General features: G+C 35.5%; 1 protein-coding gene across 4 annotated transcripts; it reads right to left on the reverse strand.

Moving 5' to 3' along the window:
- Nucleotides 1–1,952: 1,952 nt before the first annotated feature.
- Nucleotides 1,953–22,808, reverse strand: LOC121423677 (phospholipid phosphatase-related protein type 5-like). Of its 4 annotated transcripts, XM_041619102.1 has the most exons (10): nt 22,529–22,807; nt 16,437–16,705; nt 13,200–13,350; nt 10,584–10,716; nt 9,970–10,141; nt 9,046–9,103; nt 8,207–8,383; nt 7,338–7,544; nt 4,422–4,431; nt 1,953–2,020 (listed from the first exon to the last, which is right to left on the reverse strand). In XM_041619102.1, the coding sequence occupies exons 2-10, from the start codon at nt 16,532–16,534 to the stop codon at nt 1,956–1,958; spliced, it is 1,071 nt and encodes a 356-aa protein (XP_041475036.1). In that variant the 5' UTR covers nt 16,535–16,705; nt 22,529–22,807; the 3' UTR covers nt 1,953–1,955. The 4 variants fall into 4 exon arrangements, with proteins under 4 accessions (XP_041475036.1, XP_041475038.1, XP_041475037.1 ...); XM_041619104.1 differs by lacking the exon at nt 4,422–4,431 and having other exon boundaries at nt 1,953–3,262; XM_041619103.1 differs by lacking the exon at nt 4,422–4,431 and having other exon boundaries at nt 22,529–22,806.
- Between the last annotated feature and the right edge of the window lie 1,865 nt (nt 22,809–24,673).

The following is a 24,673-nucleotide window of genomic DNA, read 5'->3' on the forward strand; positions in this document are numbered from 1 at the left end:
GTAGGCCTACACTTTAATTAAAAAATGAAAATAACCTTTAGCACTAGTTCAACAACAGAATCATTCACAAAATGGTTTTACGATTATAAGGTCACTTCCGGGTCACTTATGACTAAACGTAACTCAGTTCAGTTTTGAATGCATACATATACTTTACATGAATTGTATTAATAAGCATTTACCTTTCATACTTTTGACGAGAATACATCCCGTGCATTTGAAATTGGCCGATAAATACTCACGTAGACTAACAATATGTTTGTTTTTTCATAACAAGTGGAATGCCTCTGGCTGTCTCACCTGCATCACGCGATTCAATATAGCAGCAGTGCTGACTTTGAAGACTACTATGAAATAGTTATTCACAAAAACACCATTCATATAATGTTATATAATACTACATTCATTGACATTTGACCTTGACCATGTGACCTACATGTAAAACTTGTCAGTGATACTTGATTACCCCTATCTACATTTTATATACACTATATCTATAAACTTTGAAACTTATGACAGCAATCTAATAATTACCTCTAAAATGGCCAAAGTTCAATGACCTTTAACATTGTTCATGTGACCTGAAACTCGCACAAGATTTTCAGTGATACTTGGTTACTCTTATGTCCACGTTTTATGAACTAGACCAATAAACTTTAAAATTTATGATGGTAATTCAACAAATACCCCCAACTTGGCCAAAGTTCATTGACCCTAATGACCTTTGACCTTGGTCATGTGACGTGAAGCTCAAGCGGGATGTTCAGTAATACTCGATTAACCTTATATCCAAGTTTCATGAACTAGGTCCATATATTTTCTAAGTTATGCTGTCATTTCAAAAACTTAATCTTAGGTTAAGATTTCGTGTTGACGCCGCCGCCGTCGCCGTCGGAAAAGCGGTGCCGATAGTCTCACTCTGCTATGCAGGTGAGACAAAAATGGAGTTAGTTGAAAGCGCTTGGAAATATAGTATTTGCTATCTGAAACAATACAAGTCTTAACAACATGAACAATGAACCACCAACTTCCGGATATTTAATATCAGACGTAGCCTACATTCTTGGCGAATGTTTTTTATATATCGACTTGTTTTACATATCGATAAATGTAATATGAACACAGATACCACTTGTTTCATTTGAAAGACATCTTTTTATTTATATATAAAAAAAACATTGTTACTATGTTAAGACACCACCGTTTACACGTTTATATTTTTAACAACTGTGCTGGAATCGATTTAGGTCCAGCACGACTGTTGTTGAAAGAAATACATGAAATTATAATATTTGGCCGATAAGTCTTTATGTTGATAAATCATAGACATGTACCAAAGAGAACCTTCTTATAACCTATAACGAATTTTAAATCATATTTTTGTTTTTCTCAATAATAATTAATCAAGGAGATATCTAATCGAAATAACGTATGGTCGTCATGTTATAAGCTATTTGAGTATGTATGTAATATCCAAATTTAGTTTTGCATTGCCTTAAGTAACTGCCTCTTAAAATAACCCTTTGCCAGGATAGATAGATAGATAGATAGATAGATAGATAGATAGAGAGAGAGAGAGAGAGAGAGATAAAGGGGAAGAATGATTTTGAAAAAAAATGAAAGTGCGAAACCGTAAAGAAAATGAGGGGCGATCGAGGATTATCGGTGGTCAATAAAAATCTACAAAATCACTCTGGAAAAATGAATAACTTACAATTTTTTTCTCTCTAAGGGGTGTAATTAGAGTGAACTTTGAGTGTGATTTTTTTTACTCGTGTGGGAGCTATCGTAATGATCACCAGTCGAGTGATCATGAAATGACATCAAAGTTTGTGGAAATACTGGTCGACTTAATTCATGAAAATTGAACTTTTTCGCATTTTGTTTTATTCATGCATTTCAGAAAAGAGAAGGGGCCAGATGATGTTTCAGGATTATAATGACTATTTTTAGCTTCAAAGGTTGTACTGATCCATGTACTCTTGAGTATAACTGCGTTGAGGGCGTCTCAGCGGTGACTCTGAGGAAGTAAGATATAAAGTGTTATCCACAAAACTTAGGGTTTTAGATCTCATTGTACCAGAAAAATAAGATATTAACATTTACACAAGTTGTCCCAAGAGGACCACACATTGAGTTGTTAAAATATACACCATGTAGAGATTGAATGTAACACCAAAGAGTTGACAAGTTATAACCAAAGGTGTTGAGATAACACTGTTGATCTTACACCGAGGTAAAATAATTGGCGTGGTCCTTAATGCTGTTTAACCGTATTCTTACGGTAAAATTGCGAGAGTACGTAACAAAAGAGCATGTATTTTTATATCAATTAAATGCTGGAAGAAAAAAAGATAATGTAATGTTTAAGCTGGTATGAAACACGAACACAGGTCTATTCCCGTTTATGTTTTTTTATTTGGCATTATAAGGTCTTCAAGGATGCATTATTAATCCGTTCAATTACAATAGACTCATTATAATTTTGGCGAGTCTGTATAGTACTGTCTTCAGTAGTAAAATAAACTGATCACATTTTATCTTACTTATAGACTATTGGCAGATTATATTTTAGGCTAATATAAGAACCTATATAAGTTGGCACTTACCATCATTAAATCTTTTTAATATATAATATATTCAAAGAGTAATAATAAAGACCGAAAATGATCATTAGCTCACTCACTAGGGTCTATAGCACAATTGAATCCCACGGCGAATGAAAAGTATTAGTAATGATAAAATGGAAAATAAAGTGATATATAAAAAGGTGACAAGATGACGATGAAAGCTCACACAGTAACACTGCATAAAAAAGCCGATCGCCCACACTCCACAAAAGTGTATTTTGCTTAAATTTCCAAATATAGAAAAGCGTCTTAAGAGTCGCAGATATTGTGTGCAGAGGTTTAACAATCATCTTGCAGAGCTCAGTGAAACAATTCCGTGTTTTACAGTGAGGTATATTTCCGTTTGTCAAAAAGTCTTTATTATGACGATATCTTTCAGAAGTATTCCGAATTGGCAGTCCTGTTCACAGTATTGACGACTTGTATGGGCCGATCAGGGTGGATGTTTCGGTTTCGTGGAATTACGGGCGGCGGCGACGGCGGCGTCCGTAACGGTTTGAAAACGGGACGCCCCCTACGACCGTCGTAGAGGTACGAGTAGACGCCCTTTTTCGTGCGCGGTCGGGGTATGTGGTAAGAGGATTGTGATTGGTTAGAAGAAGTCCGCCCCGTTGCCCCGGTTACTGTAGATGCTGATGTTAGAATGAGGTGCATGGAAAGAAATGAATAAAACAAACCAGTATAATAGAGTTAGTGACTGATCAGGGTTTTATCAGCGTTAGATATGAAATTAGTGAACACAGTCATCCTCCAACAGAAGTGAATACATCACATGATTGTTTTTAGTGTACTCAATGGTAGGTATGATTATTGGACCTATAATATTGTTGAATGAAAGTAACTTTGGAAGACGCTAATTGAAAATCATGTTAGCTCATGAATGAATGTTCAAATATGTACACTCAACCTATATCAGTGAACAGCTTCCATTTTCACCTCGACCGCATTCATCTTTTGTTTCGTAGAGTTTCTTTTTTTTAAGGCCTGCTCTCTGTGCTCTTCTACCACTAAACAAAAAATCCACACACAAGCACATTCCCCAGCACACACTAGCAAACCATTTCAATCACCTCCTGTCACCCCTTCCCACACACACACACATTCTTTTTACACAAGTGCACACCTAGTTACCAATAATGCATATAGCATTTCCATTTATTTGAAAGCAGCATAAAAGAGCATTGTAGATTAAATGCCTTGCTCACTTTACGTGTATAGCCAGGTGCCTTAGACCACTCGGCCACGGCACCTCCACACACACACACACACACCTTTTTTTTTGTTTTGAATAATAACCACACACCCTCACACACCTACACACACACCTAACATGAAGACCATCAATTCAATATGCCGATTCCCATATAGACCTCGTAGAGTAGTAAACCAACAACCTTATATTTAAATAATATTCGTCGAGATTTATAGCCTATGCGATAAAAGTCACGTGTTGGTTTCTATCGAAGCTACAATCATAAAGGCATATTGTTATTCTTCTTCTTGTATTTTCAAAGTTTGAAAAGATGTTTCAACTTTTGAAGGTATAGATTATAAGATTTATATAACAAAAACCTCCCTCTTTAGATAATATCAATACAAATTAATATGTTTGATAGACGATTTAGAACGGAATATGAACACCAACTACAATTACTAATGTAGCCAAATAGACACAAATCATGCACACTGCAAACAGTAGAAAATTACCGAAAATTATAGGCCCGACAAATTAAAAGAAAAAAATCAAAGAACACCACCAAAAAAGGTAGAAAATGACACGTCAAATTTTACCTGAATTCAGCTGATTTAATCACAATGGAAGCAGTTAGATACAAACAGAAATATTCATAAGCAACAAGATATACAAATTGATAAAAATAATGATCTATATGGAGGTGTTTATTATAGCTACATTAATTGCATCCATTATTTCGCATTAGCCTTCCTTGGACTATCATAATGATAAAACTAAATCAAAATGATTTCTTGTTCGTGATCTTTCAATCTTTTGCAGTGATATAAAAATATATAATATTTGCGATATAAACATGTTGAAACATTAACAGCACATTTTTAAAAAGGAATGTTTCAAATAACCAATCTGTTCGTAAATATCAATTGTATCCATCCAAATATAATGCTCAAAATTAATGACAATAAGGTAGATTCGAACCAATGATTTAATTAATTTGGAAAGTTTTGGGAGACGGATACCATTCAGCAACACATTGGTTATTTTGGCCAATCATTTTTAAGCGTGTATTTATTTAGCAAGGGAATGGTAAAGTAAAGGGTGTTTTACAAAAGAAAATTTACAGTCATGCAACAAAGATAATTATATGAAGAAAAAAAATCATATAGAAAATATATTAAAAAGTGCATTACCTAATCATGGGATGGTTTCATTTAAGCTGTACACAAATTTATGAATAAATTAACGGACGACTGGAATATGAAGTACCACAATATTAACGACCTCGGGATTTTTTATTTAGTATAAAGTATGAAAAATGTTCTGCGGCATAGGCGGCGAAATTTTTAGTTGATAACCTTTTTTTTTGCTTGTCAAAATATTTTGGTGATCCTCCCCTCCCCTAAAATAAAGGGAGATAACCTTTTTTTTGCTTGTCAATTTTTTTTACCTGTGTCCATCCCAAAATTTCAGGTGGACCCCCCCCCCTTATTTTTTTTTTACTTCCGCCACCAATGTTCTGGGGCATATTTTCTGCATTAAGCGTAAATCCCAAATTAAAGCGTATGAGGTGTTCAAGAAAGTCAAGTACCAATTGAACAAAAATCAATTTCTTGAACGAAACACTAGTCAACTTTTACATGATGTGATTTAAAGTGATGCCGTAGACACATCACGACAAGCTTGCTATTCATACCAATGTTTTGAGTTACTTTACGAACATCTTTAAGTCACCATTCACAATCGAAGCATTTTACAGGCAGAAATGATCAAACAAAAGCAATTAAGCATGCAGCAAAGATATTAAAAGACAATAACACAGAGGACATAAGATCGACCATGTCGACCGCAGTTAATATTTCCAAACAACCCATAGCATATAATATAAAAACATTAATGGAACATTTCGGAAGACACCAATTTTTAATAGTTTATCACAAAAAATAAAGGGTTAACAGTAATTTATTCATTTAAGAAGGTATTTTGGTCGGATACATGTTTAGTTACTGAATTAACGAAATCAGCTTTTCTTTAATTAGGACCCCTTGGAAGAACAGTGACAGTAAATATCCCTGAAAATGGGCTATCCTCCACCGTAAATACTTTCTTATTCTTTTAATGCTTTTTATATAGAAATTAAAACAAACAAACAAGTCCTTCCCCCAATAATATAACAAATACACGTAGACGGGATCATAGCTTTCTTCATAACATTTTGTTTATGATTCATTCTAATAAAAACAAGAAACAAAATATATGTCATTTTAAACTCTGTAAAAAGCATCTACAAGAATTTGCAGTTAGCAATAAAGAAAGAATATTTGGAATTATTCAATCAATGAATATATATTTATTGTAATTCTCTTGCAAAATAAACTGTTTTCATTAATTACTCATTTCCCCTTTTGGATATGAATCAAATAATGTGAATAAACCGATTTGGAAGCTCTTATGACAAATTTTGGTTTTCCTGTTGATAAAGCGAACTTTTGTCATTTCGTTTTAAAGAATCAGAAATTGCACAATATGATTGAAAAATAAATTAATAAATAATTTGATATGAGAATTATATAGCATTCATTTAGTAGTATATACACCATTTTTCCGATGATGATATGTAGTTATATTTTCAAAAACATGATGATATATAATAATAAAAAATATTTATATTTGTGTTACGAAGAGATTATAAACATTTTCCATTGCATGAAAAGTATTCCCTAAAAACAATATTATTGCGACCAGTTTCTAATACACATCGGACAGATTCAATTTCTTGAATAAGAAATACTGAAGAAAAACAAACAGTGGACCATTCCTTGTTTTAATACACTAAAATTACGAACTCGACAACATTCAACTGCGGACAAAATAGAATGATTTATCACAGTAAAAACGTTGTTTAAGATTTTATACAACGCTGTTTACTATATGAACCTTACAGTAGTAGTTTAACAGTTCAAACAATCATATTTAATTTTTTGAAGATTAGATATTGAAGATTAAACTTTTTTGTTGAAGATTTAAACACTTGTTTAAAATGTTTAAACAATTACTGTAAGGTTCATGTAGTAAACAGCGTTGTATAAAAATTTTAAACAGCGTTTTTACTTTGTATGTAAAGTGAGAATCGAGAATTTTTCAGATTCGGGCATTTTGTGTATAAAAAGAAACATTGTTACTTTAAAATTATATTCCACTTTGAGCGTTCAGGTGTGGAAATCATTTATTGAAGCAAAGAGGAATTTTCTTACTTTAAATATTCCAATGTGCTAAATCTTTTTTTTAAATAAGCAGAAAAAGGGGAGTATCAAGTTTCAATATCTGAATGCTTGTCCGAAGCGAGTGAAACTCGGCACCCTCCATGCCAGAATTAGGACAGTTAAGCAAGATGGTTTTATGCGGTATGTTTTTTGTTAGTAAACGTAATGGTCTACACCCCTGCTTTTCCCGTCAGGAACCCGCTTGCCACTGATAGCGTTAGCATCCCTAGGGCCATACAAGCTTCCATTTACCTCCATTCCGCGGTCCATGTACCCGTCACGTTCCCGCTGGCTGTGTCGCAGGCCGTTCATCTGCATAGGCTTGTCGAGGGTGGTGCCGTTTCGAAGGGCGTGGTCGTGTTCGATGACGTAATCCTCGTTAGCGTCGACGTCACTGTCCATCCCCGGGCTCGTGGCGGACATGAGAGGGCCGAGGAAGGCATCGAGGACTCCATAGATCTTTGAAAGATAAACAGAGATGCAATCCTTATTTAAATAACTATGACCCACCTATATGACAGCAATTGATCTAGCTTTGATTTCAATTCTGTCTCAAAAGATCTTAAATGAAAATCGGAGGCAATATGAGATAGTTGTTGCTAGCACATAGATATGATTAAAATTTAAAAAAATGATGAGATGATCTTAGTTGAGATAAAGGTAAGCATATGGAACTACCACTGGCAGCTGGATTTTATTCTTTCCATGCATTATGTTTGGTCAAAAGAAGTAGAATCTATTGGTGATTTGCCTTCCAAATCCCTGTAGAAATTATCCTTGCTTTTAAAAGAAATGCACGCATACATTAATTTTTACCCTCCCTCTTTATTACCCTATACTTTTTCTTCCTAAATTAGTTCATTGTATTTTTTATGTAGCTCAATTTTTAATCGTAGTCCATCAGTCTTCCTCTGGAAAATACTACCAATCTCCCTTTCATGACGTAACGTCATCGAGTATTAGATATAATACTTAAAAGTTTCCTATGCATTTTCGTAATCCGTTTTCATGCTATGACGGACGGTTTGTTTCTTAAGTGCAGTGAAATGCGTTTGACACGTCAAATTAAATCAAGTCAGGTCAGGTCAGGTCAAGGGTCAAATCAAAGACCATGCACCTACCAGATAAAAAGCCACTACAGCCCCTAGGATCCATCCTCCAATGACGTCACTCCAATGTGCTCTGTGAGCTGCGATCTGCTGCATTCCCAGTAAGTACGGTACGGCGATGAAACAGAGACCAGCGAAAGGACGAAGGGTGTGGGCCGAGTTCAGCTTCATCAAATTTGTGACGTAGACCTGTATAATGAGTGGATTACGTAGGGTACAATTACTATCATAATTACAGCACTGTGCAAAAAAAACCTGCATGATAATCATAGAGAATTGGATGTGGTGAAGGCTTTTAGGGACAAAGCGCTTCCTTGTTTCTTGCAGTCTCCTCTCTATCTTTAACTTATAATACTTTGCAAGCCCTATGTATCTTTTATTGAAAGATAGTGGATAATATGAATGAATTACTGTAATGATCATGTTATTGAACGATACTCTGATGAATAATAGCAGTCAAAACTATTTGAGGAAGGTGGTTCACCTCATCACAAACTGGGTTCGTGTCGACGAAAATTTTGACCTTGGAAGTAGAATAGGTCGACATTTCTTACCCACAAAATGTTACAAATAAACATATTACAGTTACCACTAGTACAAAAACCAACTTTTCCTCTAGGAAAATCTGATGAGCACAAAAATAGGGGGGAACACGGGTTTATCAAGAAAAAAAGGAAAAACAAAACATTTACTAAACATAACTAATTATTACTTTTCCATAAATGTCCACAAAATATTTTAAAAGGTAAAATAAAAGAACTGATATAAAAAATGACATTTAGTTCAAATATAATATTACTTTTGGGGAATTTATTGAAGAGAGAAACAGAGGATGAATAAATGATACTCACAGCAACATAGATTGAGGCATACGTGCTGAGTGAAGCATAAAGTGACGGGAAAGATTGCCTTTAATAAAAGAAAAAAAAACATATATATATTTATCTATGATGATAATTTCAACATATTGCATAATGCTGTAGCAATTGATAGGCTTACCTATTTGCAACCTGTACATACTTGAGGGATATTTGTTGAACATCTAGTGGCCTAATAAATGATACTGATGGGAATGAAAACCACATCAGCATTATCAACTGTAACACTTTAACGATTATCATCATAACTTCCATCGGTACCAAATTCATCATCATCATCAACATGATTTTCCAAGTTATGAAAGAAGATGGAGAGGAGAAAATAGAAAGACAGAGAGAAGAACGGTCATGACGAAAGGCTTTATAACATGTAAAAAATAGAGGCCAGGACTGTGCGAGACCCAATAAGTCAATTAAGAAAAATGTCAATTCTAGGTCATCTTGCCCCTATTAAAAAGCTCATCGGTGTCACCCCTGACTCCCATCATTTCCTCATCTCCTAAAACAAAGTCACCATCATCAACATCATCACTACCACCGTCATCAATATCACCCCAAATAAACCATCTTCATCATCACCACCATTAGTATCATCACGACCAATAATCATAACCATCGTCATCATAATCATCACCACCACCTCTACCAAAACTCCCCACCACCACTACACGTGCAGACACACACACACAATACCGCATTTATGCACACCTACACACACACACACCCACCGTCATCCACGTACCCTTCCACATGCACACACGCGTACATACACCATCACCACACACACACCCTTACACACCCTCTCTCACACACACACACGCTCATCCTCCAACACATCCATAACCCCACACGCCCGCACGCACACACACACACACACCCACCCACACCATATATTACCTGAAGGCATCCTCTGGTGCGGGGCAATCACTGAGTGTGAACGTCAGAGCAGTGGGGTCCGAACACGGTGTGCAGCTTGATCGGGTGAAGAAATCCGGAGCAGGGTGGCTCAGGATGAGCTGGCCCGCACGAGTAAGAATCCAGGTGATAAAAGCACCAAGCAAGAAGATACCTGGATAAAAATGGTTGAATTTAGAGTGAATTCAGAGTTTGTTTATGCAAATACCTTCAGTATCCTTGATTGATGACTGCCATCATTCTAAAAAGAGTGAAACATATCACTGCTTAAACAATCAACTCTAAAGTGTAAACATTTCCACTGATTTCGGAAAACTTTGAGACAGAAAAGAAATTGTTTGATCACAACAGGGATTTCAAGTAAAATCCACATCGGTTGTGCTTCGTGAATTTAATTTTAATCCTATACTGTAGATTGATTTTTAAATCTCAAGTAATGTATATTAAAATCTTTCAGTTATGAGTTCAACTCTTTCTGTGGAATCACATACAGGCCTAAAAAGAAAAGAATGACAACTTATCGGTGCTGACAAGCTTTATGAATTATTCCAGCATCCCTTTCGACAATACCAATACCACCCCCTCTTATGCCTTACCTGTAAATCGGACAGTTCTCCTGAGGAGAGCGTGGAGCTTCATGCCAAAAGTCGAGACCGATTTTTCCATGAAGAGTTGCTTTTTGCCGCCTTGAAGGTTGTATAAACCCACCGCTGCCTCACCAAATAACACCTACAGAGAGGAGGGAGAGAGACAGCATTAGAGACAGCAAGACAAAGGAAAAGAGCGAGAGAGAGACGAGAGTGATAGAACATAACAGAGAAGAGATAGTTAGGAGAGGAGAAATAAGAGGAGAGCGGGGAGAAGTGAGAATGATTGGAGAATAGGGATAGTTTAAGAGAAGGAGATGAGTGAGAAAAAAGAGAAAGAGAGGGAGGGAGAGAAAGCGATATAAAGAGAGACAGGGAGAGAAAGCGATATAAAGAGAGACAGTGAGACTGAGATTTGATTCATAATTGTCAAGGGAGTAGGGATACTGTTGGCGGAATTCAGTTCAGTTCTACATCCAAGGACAATGTTTAATTAGACAGACAATGGCAATACAAAAACATTGATCTTTCTCTTGTTCAACTTGGTACTATCGCTATGGAATTTATATTACAATAAGCTTCATAAATATTGCTTGATGAGTATCTTGTAGATCACTCACATCATTATGTGCTAGGATATGAATGGCATCTGGGAGATAAATATCCCATTCCTCACGTTATCCAGTAAGTCGTCTCTTCGTGTTCATAAATCGTAAATACAAGCGACAGTTTTGAATTTATCAGACGATCCCTCACATGATAATCCATAAAAGCTTCTTATCATCTTCGTACATTCAAATATGAATGAAAATAATTTGTTGGTAAATCTCCATGACAAAAAATATCACACGTCATTATCCAGCGAAGATTTGAATCTTGTTCAGACAGTGTTTTTAATAAAAAGGACATTTTAATTGGCAAATTTCTGAGATGATCCCTCACAATTATGATGATCCATAAAAGCTTGTCATCTTGTTCATTTATCAAAATAAGAAGGAAAGGAACAATTTGTACATAGACATCTTAGACTATTCCTAACACAAAATATTGCGTTCTGTATTGTTAAATATTACACCATTTATGGTAATTGGTTGGTATATTCACATGACGATTCTTCATAAGTCATGATTTTTAAAGATGTTTTATTGTTTTTCTCTCAAATCAAATTTCATACAATGCAGTTCACAAAGTAACGATTGTAAAGAATAATTCGAACAAATTGAACTCATACATTATGCACATCATGAATTAATATTCTATGACACTGTATCGTACCACTACCAGATGAGTTTAACAAATATCAGAGTTTTTTTATGTATATGCGTTGTACCTGCCCCCTCCTTACCCATCCCTTCCCTTCGCAAACCCCACACTTCACACCCTCAAACACTCACACACGTCATACGCCCTTGCATGTCTTCTCAATGTTATTAAACGCTTACGATTTTTCCAATTTAATTCTTAAAAGTGCCTTGTGTATTTTCTTGGATGTCACGTTTGGTAAATAGTTTTATCTTACCATTACATAATTAATTCTAGATTTAGACTAGTGTCTTCACAAGAAGACACTGGGCGATATTCATGTTCATGAAGATCATGAATATCGACATTGTTACAAGTATGAATAAGAGTGTTGATGAGATTTTAGATGACCCCTCGAATCATGATCCAGCGAGGTACTTACGTACAATAAACAGAATCATGAATGGCCAATAGGTGGTACATTTTAGACAAATTTTCACATCATGATCCAGCAAGGCTTTTTAGAAAATACATTCATTTTATAAATAAATATTATTATTGACATATTGATGGTGAATTTCTTAGACGATCCCTGCCATCATGAAATTGGCAAAACAAATAGATACGCCAAGTCTCGCCTATAATTTAAGCAAAGGCTGCAGTAATTCTATCTGCTGCGTGCTATGCAGAATGCGAGCGATATGTCTGATGTGGCAAAGACTACGAATTAAAAAAAAAAGCATCCACAATTCGTAGTCTTTGCCACATCAGACGTATCGCTTGCGTTCTGCATAACAGCAAATACAATAACTGCCACAACAAGAGTGTTTTTAACGTTTTATTCATATTCATAGAATTTTGTTATGAGAGATATTTCCATTATGTTAACGAGTGCAATTATGATATTTTAATATATGACAAACTAATAAATAAGAAACCGTAATGTAACATTATAAGTTAGCCTTATCTAGTTCAAGTTGTTTATCCTGGTTGACATTTCGAAGTTATACATAATAGAAGTGGCACAGATAATCCATTGCTTTAATCAAATATTGTTTGAATTAATTCACAGTTTATGTATGCTATTTACATGTATGATTGTGAATGTATAATTCTAGTTTCATAATACTTGTTTATCAACATCTCAATATAGATTATAATTTACTAATCAAAATACCTATATCTTTAGAAATGAATTAAGTGGAGTTACTTATCTTTATAAGGTTCAAAAGCATCGAACAGATAAAGTTGGCTAGCTTTGGTTGTTTTCCAGGACACTGAGCAATGGGGGCTCGGTCCACGTTTTCAAATCATTTAATCTAGGCTATTAACCAATCGATTAACCAGTCAGTTAATCAAATCTATTTAATCAATCAAACTTACCACAATTGGCGGGAGGACGAACGTGAGGACAAAAACGATAGTTTCGGGTATGATATCGACCCTCTCAGGATAGCTGTAGTAGGCGATATCGGCACACGGTATCGTGGCATCGTGTAATGTGAATGTCGCCGTCTGCCATTGCATGAAATACCTATATTTTTGAAGAAAAAAAATCATGATGGAATTAAACGAGATGATCAGGGGATTGGGGTGGAAATAATTTTCTAATGCCTTATTCACACTAAGAAAACCGACTCCAAACGGAACGACGATATCCATTCGAACCAGGGTGACCAGACGTCCCGTATTTCCCGGGATTGTCCCGTATTTTGCTTCTTTGTCCCGGCGTCCCGACAAACCCTTCCCGGGACGCCTATTTGTCCCGTATTTCAGAATATTGAACAAAATGTATTTAAAAGTGACGAATTTTCATCAAAATAACCAACAGAGGTAGATGACGAAGCAGAGACAATAAAATTGATTTGCAAGTTCTACGGTGATTTCCTTGCTAACCCAATACATCGTAAACTAACTGGCCTCCTGTCATTGTGTGGCAGGCTACTAGCTAGGCATGTAGGATCTGAGCAGATTCTCTCCACCAAACATGCCAAAATAATCACAAAATCGGCGGGAAATTTGTATGACTATATTATGGGTTCTCAGATTACTGATTTGGAGATGTAATCTCGGAGGAACAATTAAGTTATTGAGTTTTCATAACTAGATCTAGTTGTTTCAGCTTTCGTTTTGAGTCTTGTTGTGTAATATGATGCCGCGATGTTTCATCTAATTTTTAAGTAAAAAAAATCACTTTGAAATTTTATTCATTTCTAAAGCATTATTTTTAATTCTAAAATTATATTTGAAAAACACCAAATATCATTATGATTTTTGTTAGATGATTGGATTTTTTTTGCTTGAAGTTTGAACTTTTTTTCCTCTTTCTTTTCTATCCTTCTTTCTTCATCCTTCTATCCTTCCTGCTTGCCCGTTTTTTGTTCCATCTATCTTTATTTCCTATTTGTCTTTCCTGATCCTTTCTCTCTCTGTTCATTTTTCTTTCTTTCCCCCTTTTTCTTACCCGTCTTCTTTATCAAATTTCCCTTTTTATATTCTTTCTTTCTTAAAACTTTTTTCTCCCCCCTCCCTTCCTCTCCTTTTTCTTTAAATTCTTTCTCTTCTTCCATTATGTTTTCATTCCCTCCTCACATAAATTCTTTCTACCTCTCTTTCCTCCTTTCTTTCATTCTTCATTTTACTTTTCCTTCTAATTCTTTCCCTTATTCTTTATCTCCCTCCCTCTCTTAATTCATTCCTTCCTTCCCTCCTCCCTTCTTTCTCTGTTTGCTTCTTCCAAAGAATGAAGGAAACATTTTTCTTTCCTTCATTCTTTCTTTCCTCCTCATTTTTCTTACTTTTTTTCTTTCTCTCCTTTATGTTGTCTTTCACACATTGTATCCTTCTTCCATTCCTTTCTTTTTCTTTCTTTCTGTATTCAATTCAAAGAATGACGGTAACATTTTTCGCTCTTTTATTCTTTTTTCATTTTTCCTTCATTTTCCCCTTAATTTTTTCTTTCTTTCTTCTCAATTCATCTCTTTTCTTTCGTCTTTTCTTTCTCTCCTTCATTCTTTCGTTCACCCACCCTTCCAATGCTTTATAATTTTTCACAGGTGTAACCAGTGGCGTAACTACGGGGGGCATGGGGGGCACGTGCCCCCCCCCCCCCCCATCGGCTGGCCCAAAAAAAACGGGGGAAAAAGAGGAAAAGAGGGAGAAAGTGAGAGAAACGTAGTGGGAAGGAAAAATTATTGTTAATTATATTATGTTATATTATAATTATGTTATATTACATGAAAATAAAAAAAGGTATCATAATTTTATGAAACATAATTTGCTCAGGGCCTATGTCTTCATTGTTCCTGATGCTCGCATTGTCTGTTTAACGAGATATATAATTCTGTTGTACTAAAACCTCCCGTTTTCAAGTCAATATACACCAAATATATTTCCTCGCACTTCGAATTATTATTGTTTTATGCAGTGACATATCATTTTAAGGTCTTTATATCAAACATTTCACGTCCGCGCTTACGTTCGCATTAGTGGATGAGTGAGATATGTCCGCTCTTCATGAATTCCTAAAACCAGTCCCTAAAATGTCTCTTTTTCTGATCTGAAAAATATAAAAAATTTCAGCTTGCGCTCGCATCATTTGGTTAGTGAAATAGGCATGGACTACGTGAATTCCTACAAACATGACAAACAAGCCTTAGAATGCCCCTCTTCAGGTGTGAATTTTTTAACTCGCGCTTCGCGCTCGCAATATTTGATTAGTGAGAAGTGCATGTTAATCATGATTACAATGACTACAGGTGCTTTATGTGTTTGGATGCATATAATTCTAAAAAAATCAGCAAGCGCTTGGTACTCGCATTAGATTACTATGGTGAGATATGTATACTCTTAATAGATTCCTACAATATAGTCCTTAAAGTGTCCGTTTGGGGTCAATATATACAAAAATTTCAGCTCGCGCTTCGCGCTCGCATTATGTGATCAGTAACATACACATTCGTTTAATGTCACTGTCCTTAAAATGTCTCTATAGGTCAGTATACCTAGCAACTGAGCGCGCTTCGCGCGCTCACTAGGTGAATCAAAGTTTTTGCTGGTGCCCCCCCCCATGCCGTGACTCACGGTACGCCACTGGGTGTAACACTGTGTAGCCTTCTTTGTTGATCTTTTTTGTCGATTGTCCCGTATTTCATTTTGTGAAATCTGGTCACCCTGCTTCGAACTAACCTATTTGCATTGATCGGTCAGTAGCAGGTATCGTTGGTGTGACTGTGGTATCAACCAAGCTACATTGGTATTTAATCTGTTAATGTTTTGTTGTTGTTCAATGTTCAATTTCAGGGGGCATTTTCTTTATTCTCGTTGGAAAATCAAATTACTATGTTTGGAAAATAATCTAAAATTATGAATGTTTTGTCGTTTTTCTTTATTTTTTATTTGTTTATCAGACCAAAATATATCTCTTTTCTTCAGGACCAAAAAGTGCATCGTGGAAATAAGTAAAAACTGATTTTTTTTTCTCTCTCTCTCTCTTTGGATCCGACAGAGAAGGGAGGATGGAATGGGAGAGAGAACACCCTCTAGATTTGTTTGTAATGCAGTAATGCAGGGCCAACGAGCCAACAAATTGCTTACAAATTAATATCATAAAGCACTCACCATAATACAACTATTGCTGCCAGTAGAATACAATCGAATAGAAAGAAACAGGGAATAAGCCAGTTATTCGTAGTCTGGTTGCTATGACGACCCCTCATCGTGTCTATGGATGATGGGAGCGTTCCGTTGCTAGGTAACGATTGGTGAGAGATCACACGTTGTAGTGCATGCAAAACAGGCGAGGAGTAGTGTTGTGTGTTGAATCCAAATCGATCACTGCCGTTGGGAATTAAAGTCCTTTCACCGTTTAGTATTCACCCATTTAATACCTGTAAGTTGAAACAGATTACATTGATTGAAAACGTGCTCATGACGTTGGTTTCTATAGTATAACACATTCTACCTCATAGCATGTAAACTTATTAGTTCTACGCTACTTGCATAATGAGCATTTGGGGATTATATGTTTGAAGGAGGGGGGGGGGGGTGTTTCTTATATACCAAATCTTTCATTCATTTTCATTATCATGAAATAGTGACATACAGATAGATAATTGGAGAAAAAAATCTATTGGAAATAACACCAATTAAAATCTAACTACAAATCAGTTAAATATACTGCCCATAAGTGTAGCTATTTTGATGCAAGGGTGTTCAAATCTTTCCTTTCGATATAATGGATATGACATTGTTCAATAGAAACAAACATAGAATAGCGTAAACGGGGAACAATCAAAATAGATCAAACCTTGAATAACAGAACAATCATAAAAGATATAGTTAGTGTTGTGTAAAATGACATTTTATACACAGGTAAAATGTAATATAATTACATGTACATGTATATCTAAGGTTTAAATTAATCGTTTTTATTCCTAACTTTGGCGTCAACTATTTCCTTTTTCCATGTTCGATAATCCCCCAAAATAAATACATTTTCATGATAGACACTGCAACATAAATTCATAGACATTATTAAACATGAATCTCTGTGCATAATATTGAATACCTTAAATTATATAATTTCGATGCCAGTTTACAGAACATTATCAAAATAATGATTAGCTTCGATGAAAACGGGTTTAATTTAGGAACGGCACGAAGTGCTGTATTGGAAATTACATCACTGTTCAGTAAGATTTTCTCTTTCCAATCATATTCTTTACTCAGATGGCTTGGCAGGTCACGTGGGCCGCGGAACAGTTTTCAAATTGGGGGTGGCTGACCATGCAAAAAATCACAATCATGGTCATTTTTACATTTTTGTACACCGTTTTGAAAAAGAACACTTGGAGACTGACCCCCCCCCCTCCCCGCTTCCGCGGTCCCTGTTACTGATTAATCAAGAGTTAAGGGCAACCAATAAAAATATAATTGAAAAAAAAAGAGTTAAAACAAACTGCTAAACTGAACCCCCGCGGGTTAAATGTATGAATACTGCTGTAACCACATTTTTGAAGCTTCACAGCAAAAACTGGTGTACACCGGTGTACATAGAGGACCACGGTGTAAAATTGGTGGTGTTAGTTTTACACCTAGAGGTGTTATTACAACACCTATGGTTGTTATATTTACACTCTTTGGTGTTATGTTCAATCTCTAGCCGGGTATTATTTTAACACCTCAGGGTGTGGTCCTCTATTAACACCAATTGGTGTCAGTTTTAACACCACGGTTTTTACAGTGTTCTTTAAATAACAAAGTAGGCTTCCGCGTTTATTTTTGAGTGAATATCGTTTTCGCTAATACCCTCCAAAGATTCTATTAACACATTCTATTTAATGAAAAAAAATGTAATTATCATCAGAATGTACATTTTGTAACACTTTACACATTTTAACACAACTCTGCTAACATTCTAGGCTTACATGTATCATTTTCTCAAGAGAATCTGAGCACGCATACATAAAGAGCAAGTCACACACTATTTGCCTCTATACATCATTGTCATTGAAAGTTATTATAAAATGAATTAATAACGGTCGGTCAAATTGGATTAACATATTTACACAGGTGGGGTAGGTATACAAGATGAGTGATATGCATATTATGTAGGCACTTCATGCAGTGAAATACAACTTTTTATAAGAACAGTGATTGATATGCCTTCAAATTGTAAAATGTAGCCTATGCTTGTTTGTATTTATTTCCATATAAAAGTAATAATATGTATACATGTTCAAATTTAACAAATCGTTTCCATCATATAAAATATGGAGGATGGCCCATTTCAGCGGTATTAACAGAATACCACTGTTCTTCCATGGTTTAACAATACATCATTTAAATCGCATTTGAAAAAAAATAATTCCTGACTCATACAATCGCAACAACTGTATTGAATAACACAAAACACTGAACTCGTTTCATGTTTAAAACTGAAGTCACGCATGACTCTGAAGGCAGAAGCAGAGGTCTTAAATCTAAACCACCTGTATTGACAGGGGCTACGGTCGTCAGGCATTGTACATTTACACTAGTGTTTGAGTCAAGGTGTAAGTTTAACAAACAATGGTATTATTTATGTAAATATATAATTCAATTACTATTTGGTGCTATGTGAAAATCCATGATGTTTTTTCAGACATGAGGAGATATTTTTAATATATGTATTACTCGAATTAACCGAATCAAAGGAATCATATTCAATTCAAAAGAATATTACAAAAAAAAGAGAAAAATAAGAACCAACGAACAAAAAAAACAAGACAGAGCATTTCTCTCAGAGTATCGATTTGTGTTGTAATATTCAATTACGTCGTAATATTTGACATCATCCTTATATGACTAACCCCTCCACCAGATTTTTATTTCTAGTAAAGATATAAGGGAGAGGAATAGGAGTGAGGAAGGGAAATATTGATGTAAAAAAAAAGAGTTTATGTCGTTAAACGTATAATTATCTCCGTTTCTGAATTTAGAACAGTGATGACGTCACGTCACCTTAATGCTATCTTATCCCCTTCCTATTAAAAAAAACACGCGAAACCTCTCCTGCATTTACACACTGGATCCTTTTGAGAAATCTTACATTATATTTTGAGTGAACATGTTGACATTAGAATGAGATCATGTAAATTTGGGATTTTTAATAATTATTTGCATTTCCCTTCCCCCTTGCGATTTGAAATAGGTCTCTGATTTTGTGTATACAAGGTATGAATTCCATCTGCTTTGTGTTCAGGGCCGATCGGGCGGGTGTTTACTTCCTCTTTTATACATAACTGACCCGCTATTGTAAAACTACTACAGTATTAAGGTACATGTAATAGTGGTATGAAGATCGGATTACATTGTATACCATATTATTCCTGTACCACTGAATATATGATTATAAACAAGGGCGGTGGGATGCATAACTTTTTTTTTTCTTTTTCTTTTTTCTTTTTTGACCGATTGACTGTATATTATTATAATCTGCCAACCTGTGCGCTTTGAAACACCGGTATAAAGCGCCCTACAAATGTTATTATTATTATTATTATTATTATCATTATTATTTTAAAGGGAGGCTGGGTCTGAACATGCATGCATGAAATTACACTTTAATGTGGGGTTTTTTTTTCAAGTGCAGGGCCTACATATTTCCTCCATCCCAGTTCCGCGGCCCTCTGATCAGAAATTAGCAACCAAGATCACGTAGTAAATTTTTTAATTTAGTTAAGGAAAAATCTCCTCTTTAAAAGATCACTTTGACGATATTGAGAAATCGTATTTAGAATAGTGATAATGGGCATGTGTACATAATTCTGCTCAATCTGCTTCTTTCTCTTATTCTATCGACCAATCAACAACAACAAGAACTGGCTGTAATGAGGAAGAAGGCGCATTGAGCACCGCTTTCAGAAGAAATAAGGGGAAATGGAAGGGAAAGGGATGCCCCCCCCCCCGCCCCGCAATAAAACGATATATAGATCCGACGAACGATTCAAAGTAGCTATTAGCTTTTACCTAAAATCTTGATGTTCAAATGGGTGCAATTTTAGCTCTCGTCTCGGAGGTTGGAAGAGGCACATTTTCTTGCCCTCAGGTTGTAAACTATGCACGTCAGTAACAACAGGGACAGGAAAATAGTATTCCCCATGTAGTACCACTGAAAAATATATTAGGCCTATATAAATAACCCTATCTATGAAACAGAACGCAGTCAATCCAGAACTCAAAAAGAAAAACATCGCATGATAAAAAAGGGAATACCTTTGTTTTCAGGAATGTAAAATTTCTGGTTGAAGGAGCTTGAGTAGAATTCGAGGAAAATACAAAAGACATTAATAAGAGGGTTAGAGGGATTTAGAAAAGGGAGTGGAACATGAAATGCCATAAAAGACAGAAATGAAGCAGGATCATGGAAGATTGTGAAAAGGGAGGAAAAAGCGGGAGTGAATTTAGAATAATCAGATTGTCCAAGACAAGATTACATTGTAAATGGAATTTGTCTTTCATTTATACAAATAAAAAATATCCTCTGAATTATATTTTCTCCCCCCCCAAAAAAAAAAAAATACTCTGTCCTGCGAGAATTAGCACTGTATATACTAAACATATCCATATACTTGTTCATCCATGCATGTTTAAAAAAATTAATTTATTGAAGTTACATAAATTATTTTCCAATGAACGACGGTATCCTTGAAAATCGGTCAAATCCACTCGAATGCATATTCATTCTTTCCTTCTTAAAGTGCCACCGCGTTTAACTGACCTAGTTTTATAAATTTAGCCTATATTCAATATTCAGACTAAAAAAAGATTCTGTCAAGATAGCTTTGCTTTGATATGAGGCAATAATCATGGTAACGGAGCTCATTAGCAATTAACATTTAAGTCCCATTGAAGTTGCTATGACATTAAATGCAAGACAATCCTGATCTAAATACTAATACACACAAAACGAGCAACAATTCAAAAATCACACCCATCCTTCCCCCCTAAAAGTGAATAAATAGATATAATAACATGTTTATATCGATGAATAAAGTAATGACATTGTTCTTTGGCACAACTTTATCAAACTAGAAAATAATAATTTAACTATAAGACTCGGGTGAATCTTTCCTTTCACATTGATTCTGTCTACAATACGTTGTGTCGTTTTAAAATAATTAGTTTCTATTTCAACTGGACCTTTCAGCTTGTTCTGACTTAAAACTATTTTTCTTCATTCGAGTGATTCCTTTCAGCGTGTAATATTTAAATCATAATAGGATATATTTTGTGGAATTCAATCTTTTGTCACGCGAAGTATTGTATTTTTTATTTCAAAAGCAATACATGTACATGGTAGATCACGACAGTCTCATTATAGAAATTGAGAATATGATTATACAAGTAATCATCAAACATTGTCTGAATTCATGGCAAATTTCCAATCGCAATACTATGAATTATGAATATGCAAACTCTAAATCAGCTTTTTGTCTTTTCTGAAAAGTATTTGCTTTAGATGTTTTATGGCTAACTTTTAAGATCATCTCCTGCAATTCTAAATTATTAGAAATGACCAAATCTTGGAATAGAAAATGCATACATGCATAATTGCTAATCATTATTTTTGTAATATAATGTACTCCAACCTGGAAAATACATATGCAATGCGGGTAAAAGATATAAGGACTGAATAAGATGAATAAATAAAAGTTAATGTAAGTTATCAGCCTTGTTATAGTAGCTGAAGTGGAAATATCAATGACTATACTAGGACTTATACAAAATGGACGCCAGCCGTCATTAGATTTATGTCCCCAATATTGCAATACGATATATAAAATAAAATGTCAGCATTTCAAGATGATTAAGCTAGATGCATGTAGGACTACCAAGAGAAATAAACGAACGCGACCAGACTCCGTTATTATTTTTAAATATGTTTACATATTAAAATATATCATCGCGGAGTCCTCAAGGCAACGCCGTTGACGTTACCGTTGATCCACCATCAACGATTGGTATAAAACTCTGACAACAAACAACAATATTCCGACCCGCCTACATTGACACTTCTATTAAGGCATCCTATTTCCCGGTTTAACATAGACTGAGCAACACCAGGAGCAACATAATCGAAGTTTCACTTAAAGGCCAAATAATTATACAGTGCACCTGTTAATACTTTCACTTGGCGAACGCAAAAAAGCGCCAGCATTGCAACTTACCTACATCAACAGTTGGTGGCACGCAACAGTTGTCAGTTGTGTGTGGTAGTATCTTGCCAAGTGTTTTCATCTACAACAGACGTTCTCTTGTAAATACATGTACCACTTTAGGAAGACTGTCTTTGATGATGTATTCTTCATGCGATTGATTAAGCGAAGAAGATAACAATACACACCCTTACACTATATTGGCTTTGCAGCTTTTGTCGTCGTCTATTATTTACCGCCACACCCAACACACCATGTGTGTGTCACACTCGTCGAGGTGTGTGTGTATAGGCTATGCGTACTCAGGTGGGTATGTGTGTGCCTGCATGTGGTTATTGCATACAGGCATTATAGAGAAGGCGTATACAACTTTTATGTGCTGAAAAGCCATTCCTGTTCAGTTTTGGAACGGGGTGTCCAGTGAACCTTATCAAACGGACTCGTTTTCTATTCCGAGGACAGACTGTTTAATGTTCGAATTCTTTGAAGATATTGAAATGATTTGTTCGAAATAAACAAAAAGCTCCGCAGTGCTGTTCGCGCTGATACATAAAACTGGTATTTCATAGGACACCGGAAAGAACTTTAAGGCCTACTTGAGTTGCCAAAAAGTTCCGCCTAAAGGTGGTGATTTTATTTCCCTTGCCCTGTAGCATAGGCGGATCCAGGGGGCCCGGGCCCTCCTATTGGAGGAAAAAAAAGAAAAGAAGGAAAACATTTTTTAAAAGATGGAAAAGAGAGGGGAAAAAAGAGGAAGACGAGTGAATAAAATAAGATGAGGGCCGGAAGACTTGGGAAATAAACCAAAAAAAAAATCTGTCATGGCACTATAGGCCTATAAAATTTGCTCAATATGGAGATTAAAATATCAAGTTTCGAAGTCAATATACATAACATATTTCAGCTCGGAATCGAACTTCAATTTTTTAGTTTAATGTATAAATTGATTTTTAAAAAGTGCTCTCTTATGTCAGTTTTGTGGTGTGAATATTAACGATATCTGACTTGACAGGTACCTATTATTACCATTATTTACTTGGGTTGCCAAAATGTTCCGCCTGAAGGTGGTAATTTTATTTCATTTGCCCTGGCTGTAGCATACGCGAATCCAAGGGGCCCGGGCCCCCTATTGGCGGAGAATCAAAAAAAAAAAGAAGGAAGAAATTTTACAAAAGATGGAAAAGAGAGGAGAAAAAAGGAAGAAGACGAGTGAATAAAATAAGATGAGGGCCGGAAGACTTGGAAAATAAAAAAAAAATCTATCATGGCACAATACGCCTATAAAAATTTCTCAATATGGCGATTAAAATATCAAGTTTCGAAGTCAATATACATAACATATTTCAGCTCGGAATCGAACTTTAATTTTTTTAGTTTAATGTATAAATTGATTTTTAAAAAGTGCTCTCTTATGTCAGTTTTGTGGTGTGAATTGTCAGGTACCTATTATTACTATTATTTTCGTGTATTCCATAAAGTTCTCAAAGTATCCCTATTCGTGTCTGATTGTCAAAACATATCAGATAGCGCTGCACGCTACATTATGTAGGCTTATATTTCAATATCAATTCTATCACAAACCAATTAAAATAACCATTTCATGATAGATTATCTACAATTAAGATAAGCCTTTAAGTTGACTTCTAAGAATAAAGCGAAGAAGTAACTATTAAGACTACCCCTTCAAAGAAACAAACAAAAATCTACTTCGAGCTGCCGATCGAGAAAATATGGCTGAAATCCCCCCCCCCCTATTGGCGAAGGCTGGATTCGCCCCTGCTTTCGGGATGGAGTTCTTCTTTTTCGCATTAGTCTTGATTATCTTTTTAGATTTTTTTTCAGAGCGATCATGGGAATTCACTTTTAAAATTGAGAGACTACACTTTATTTGGCACTGTAGAATCGCGTTATAAGTCGAGTGGCAAATGAATATGCATATTCAAATCAGAATAGATGAGAGAGAAAGATGGAAGATGCGGATGGAGAGAGGGGTCGGTCGGAGGGGTGAAGGAGGGGGTGTTGCACCACATATTGTCAACCAAGCCCAAATTGTCACGCCGCGATAACAATTTGTGCAAAAACTAACGCCACATCTTGTCAACCCCGGAGGAGGGGACACAACAAATTGTCACCCCATTTCACTTAACTCGAACTTAC

The sequence above is a fragment of the Lytechinus variegatus genome, chromosome 11 (assembly GCF_018143015.1).
Source record: "Lytechinus variegatus isolate NC3 chromosome 11, Lvar_3.0, whole genome shotgun sequence".
Classification (NCBI taxonomy): domain Eukaryota; kingdom Metazoa; phylum Echinodermata; class Echinoidea; order Temnopleuroida; family Toxopneustidae; genus Lytechinus; species Lytechinus variegatus.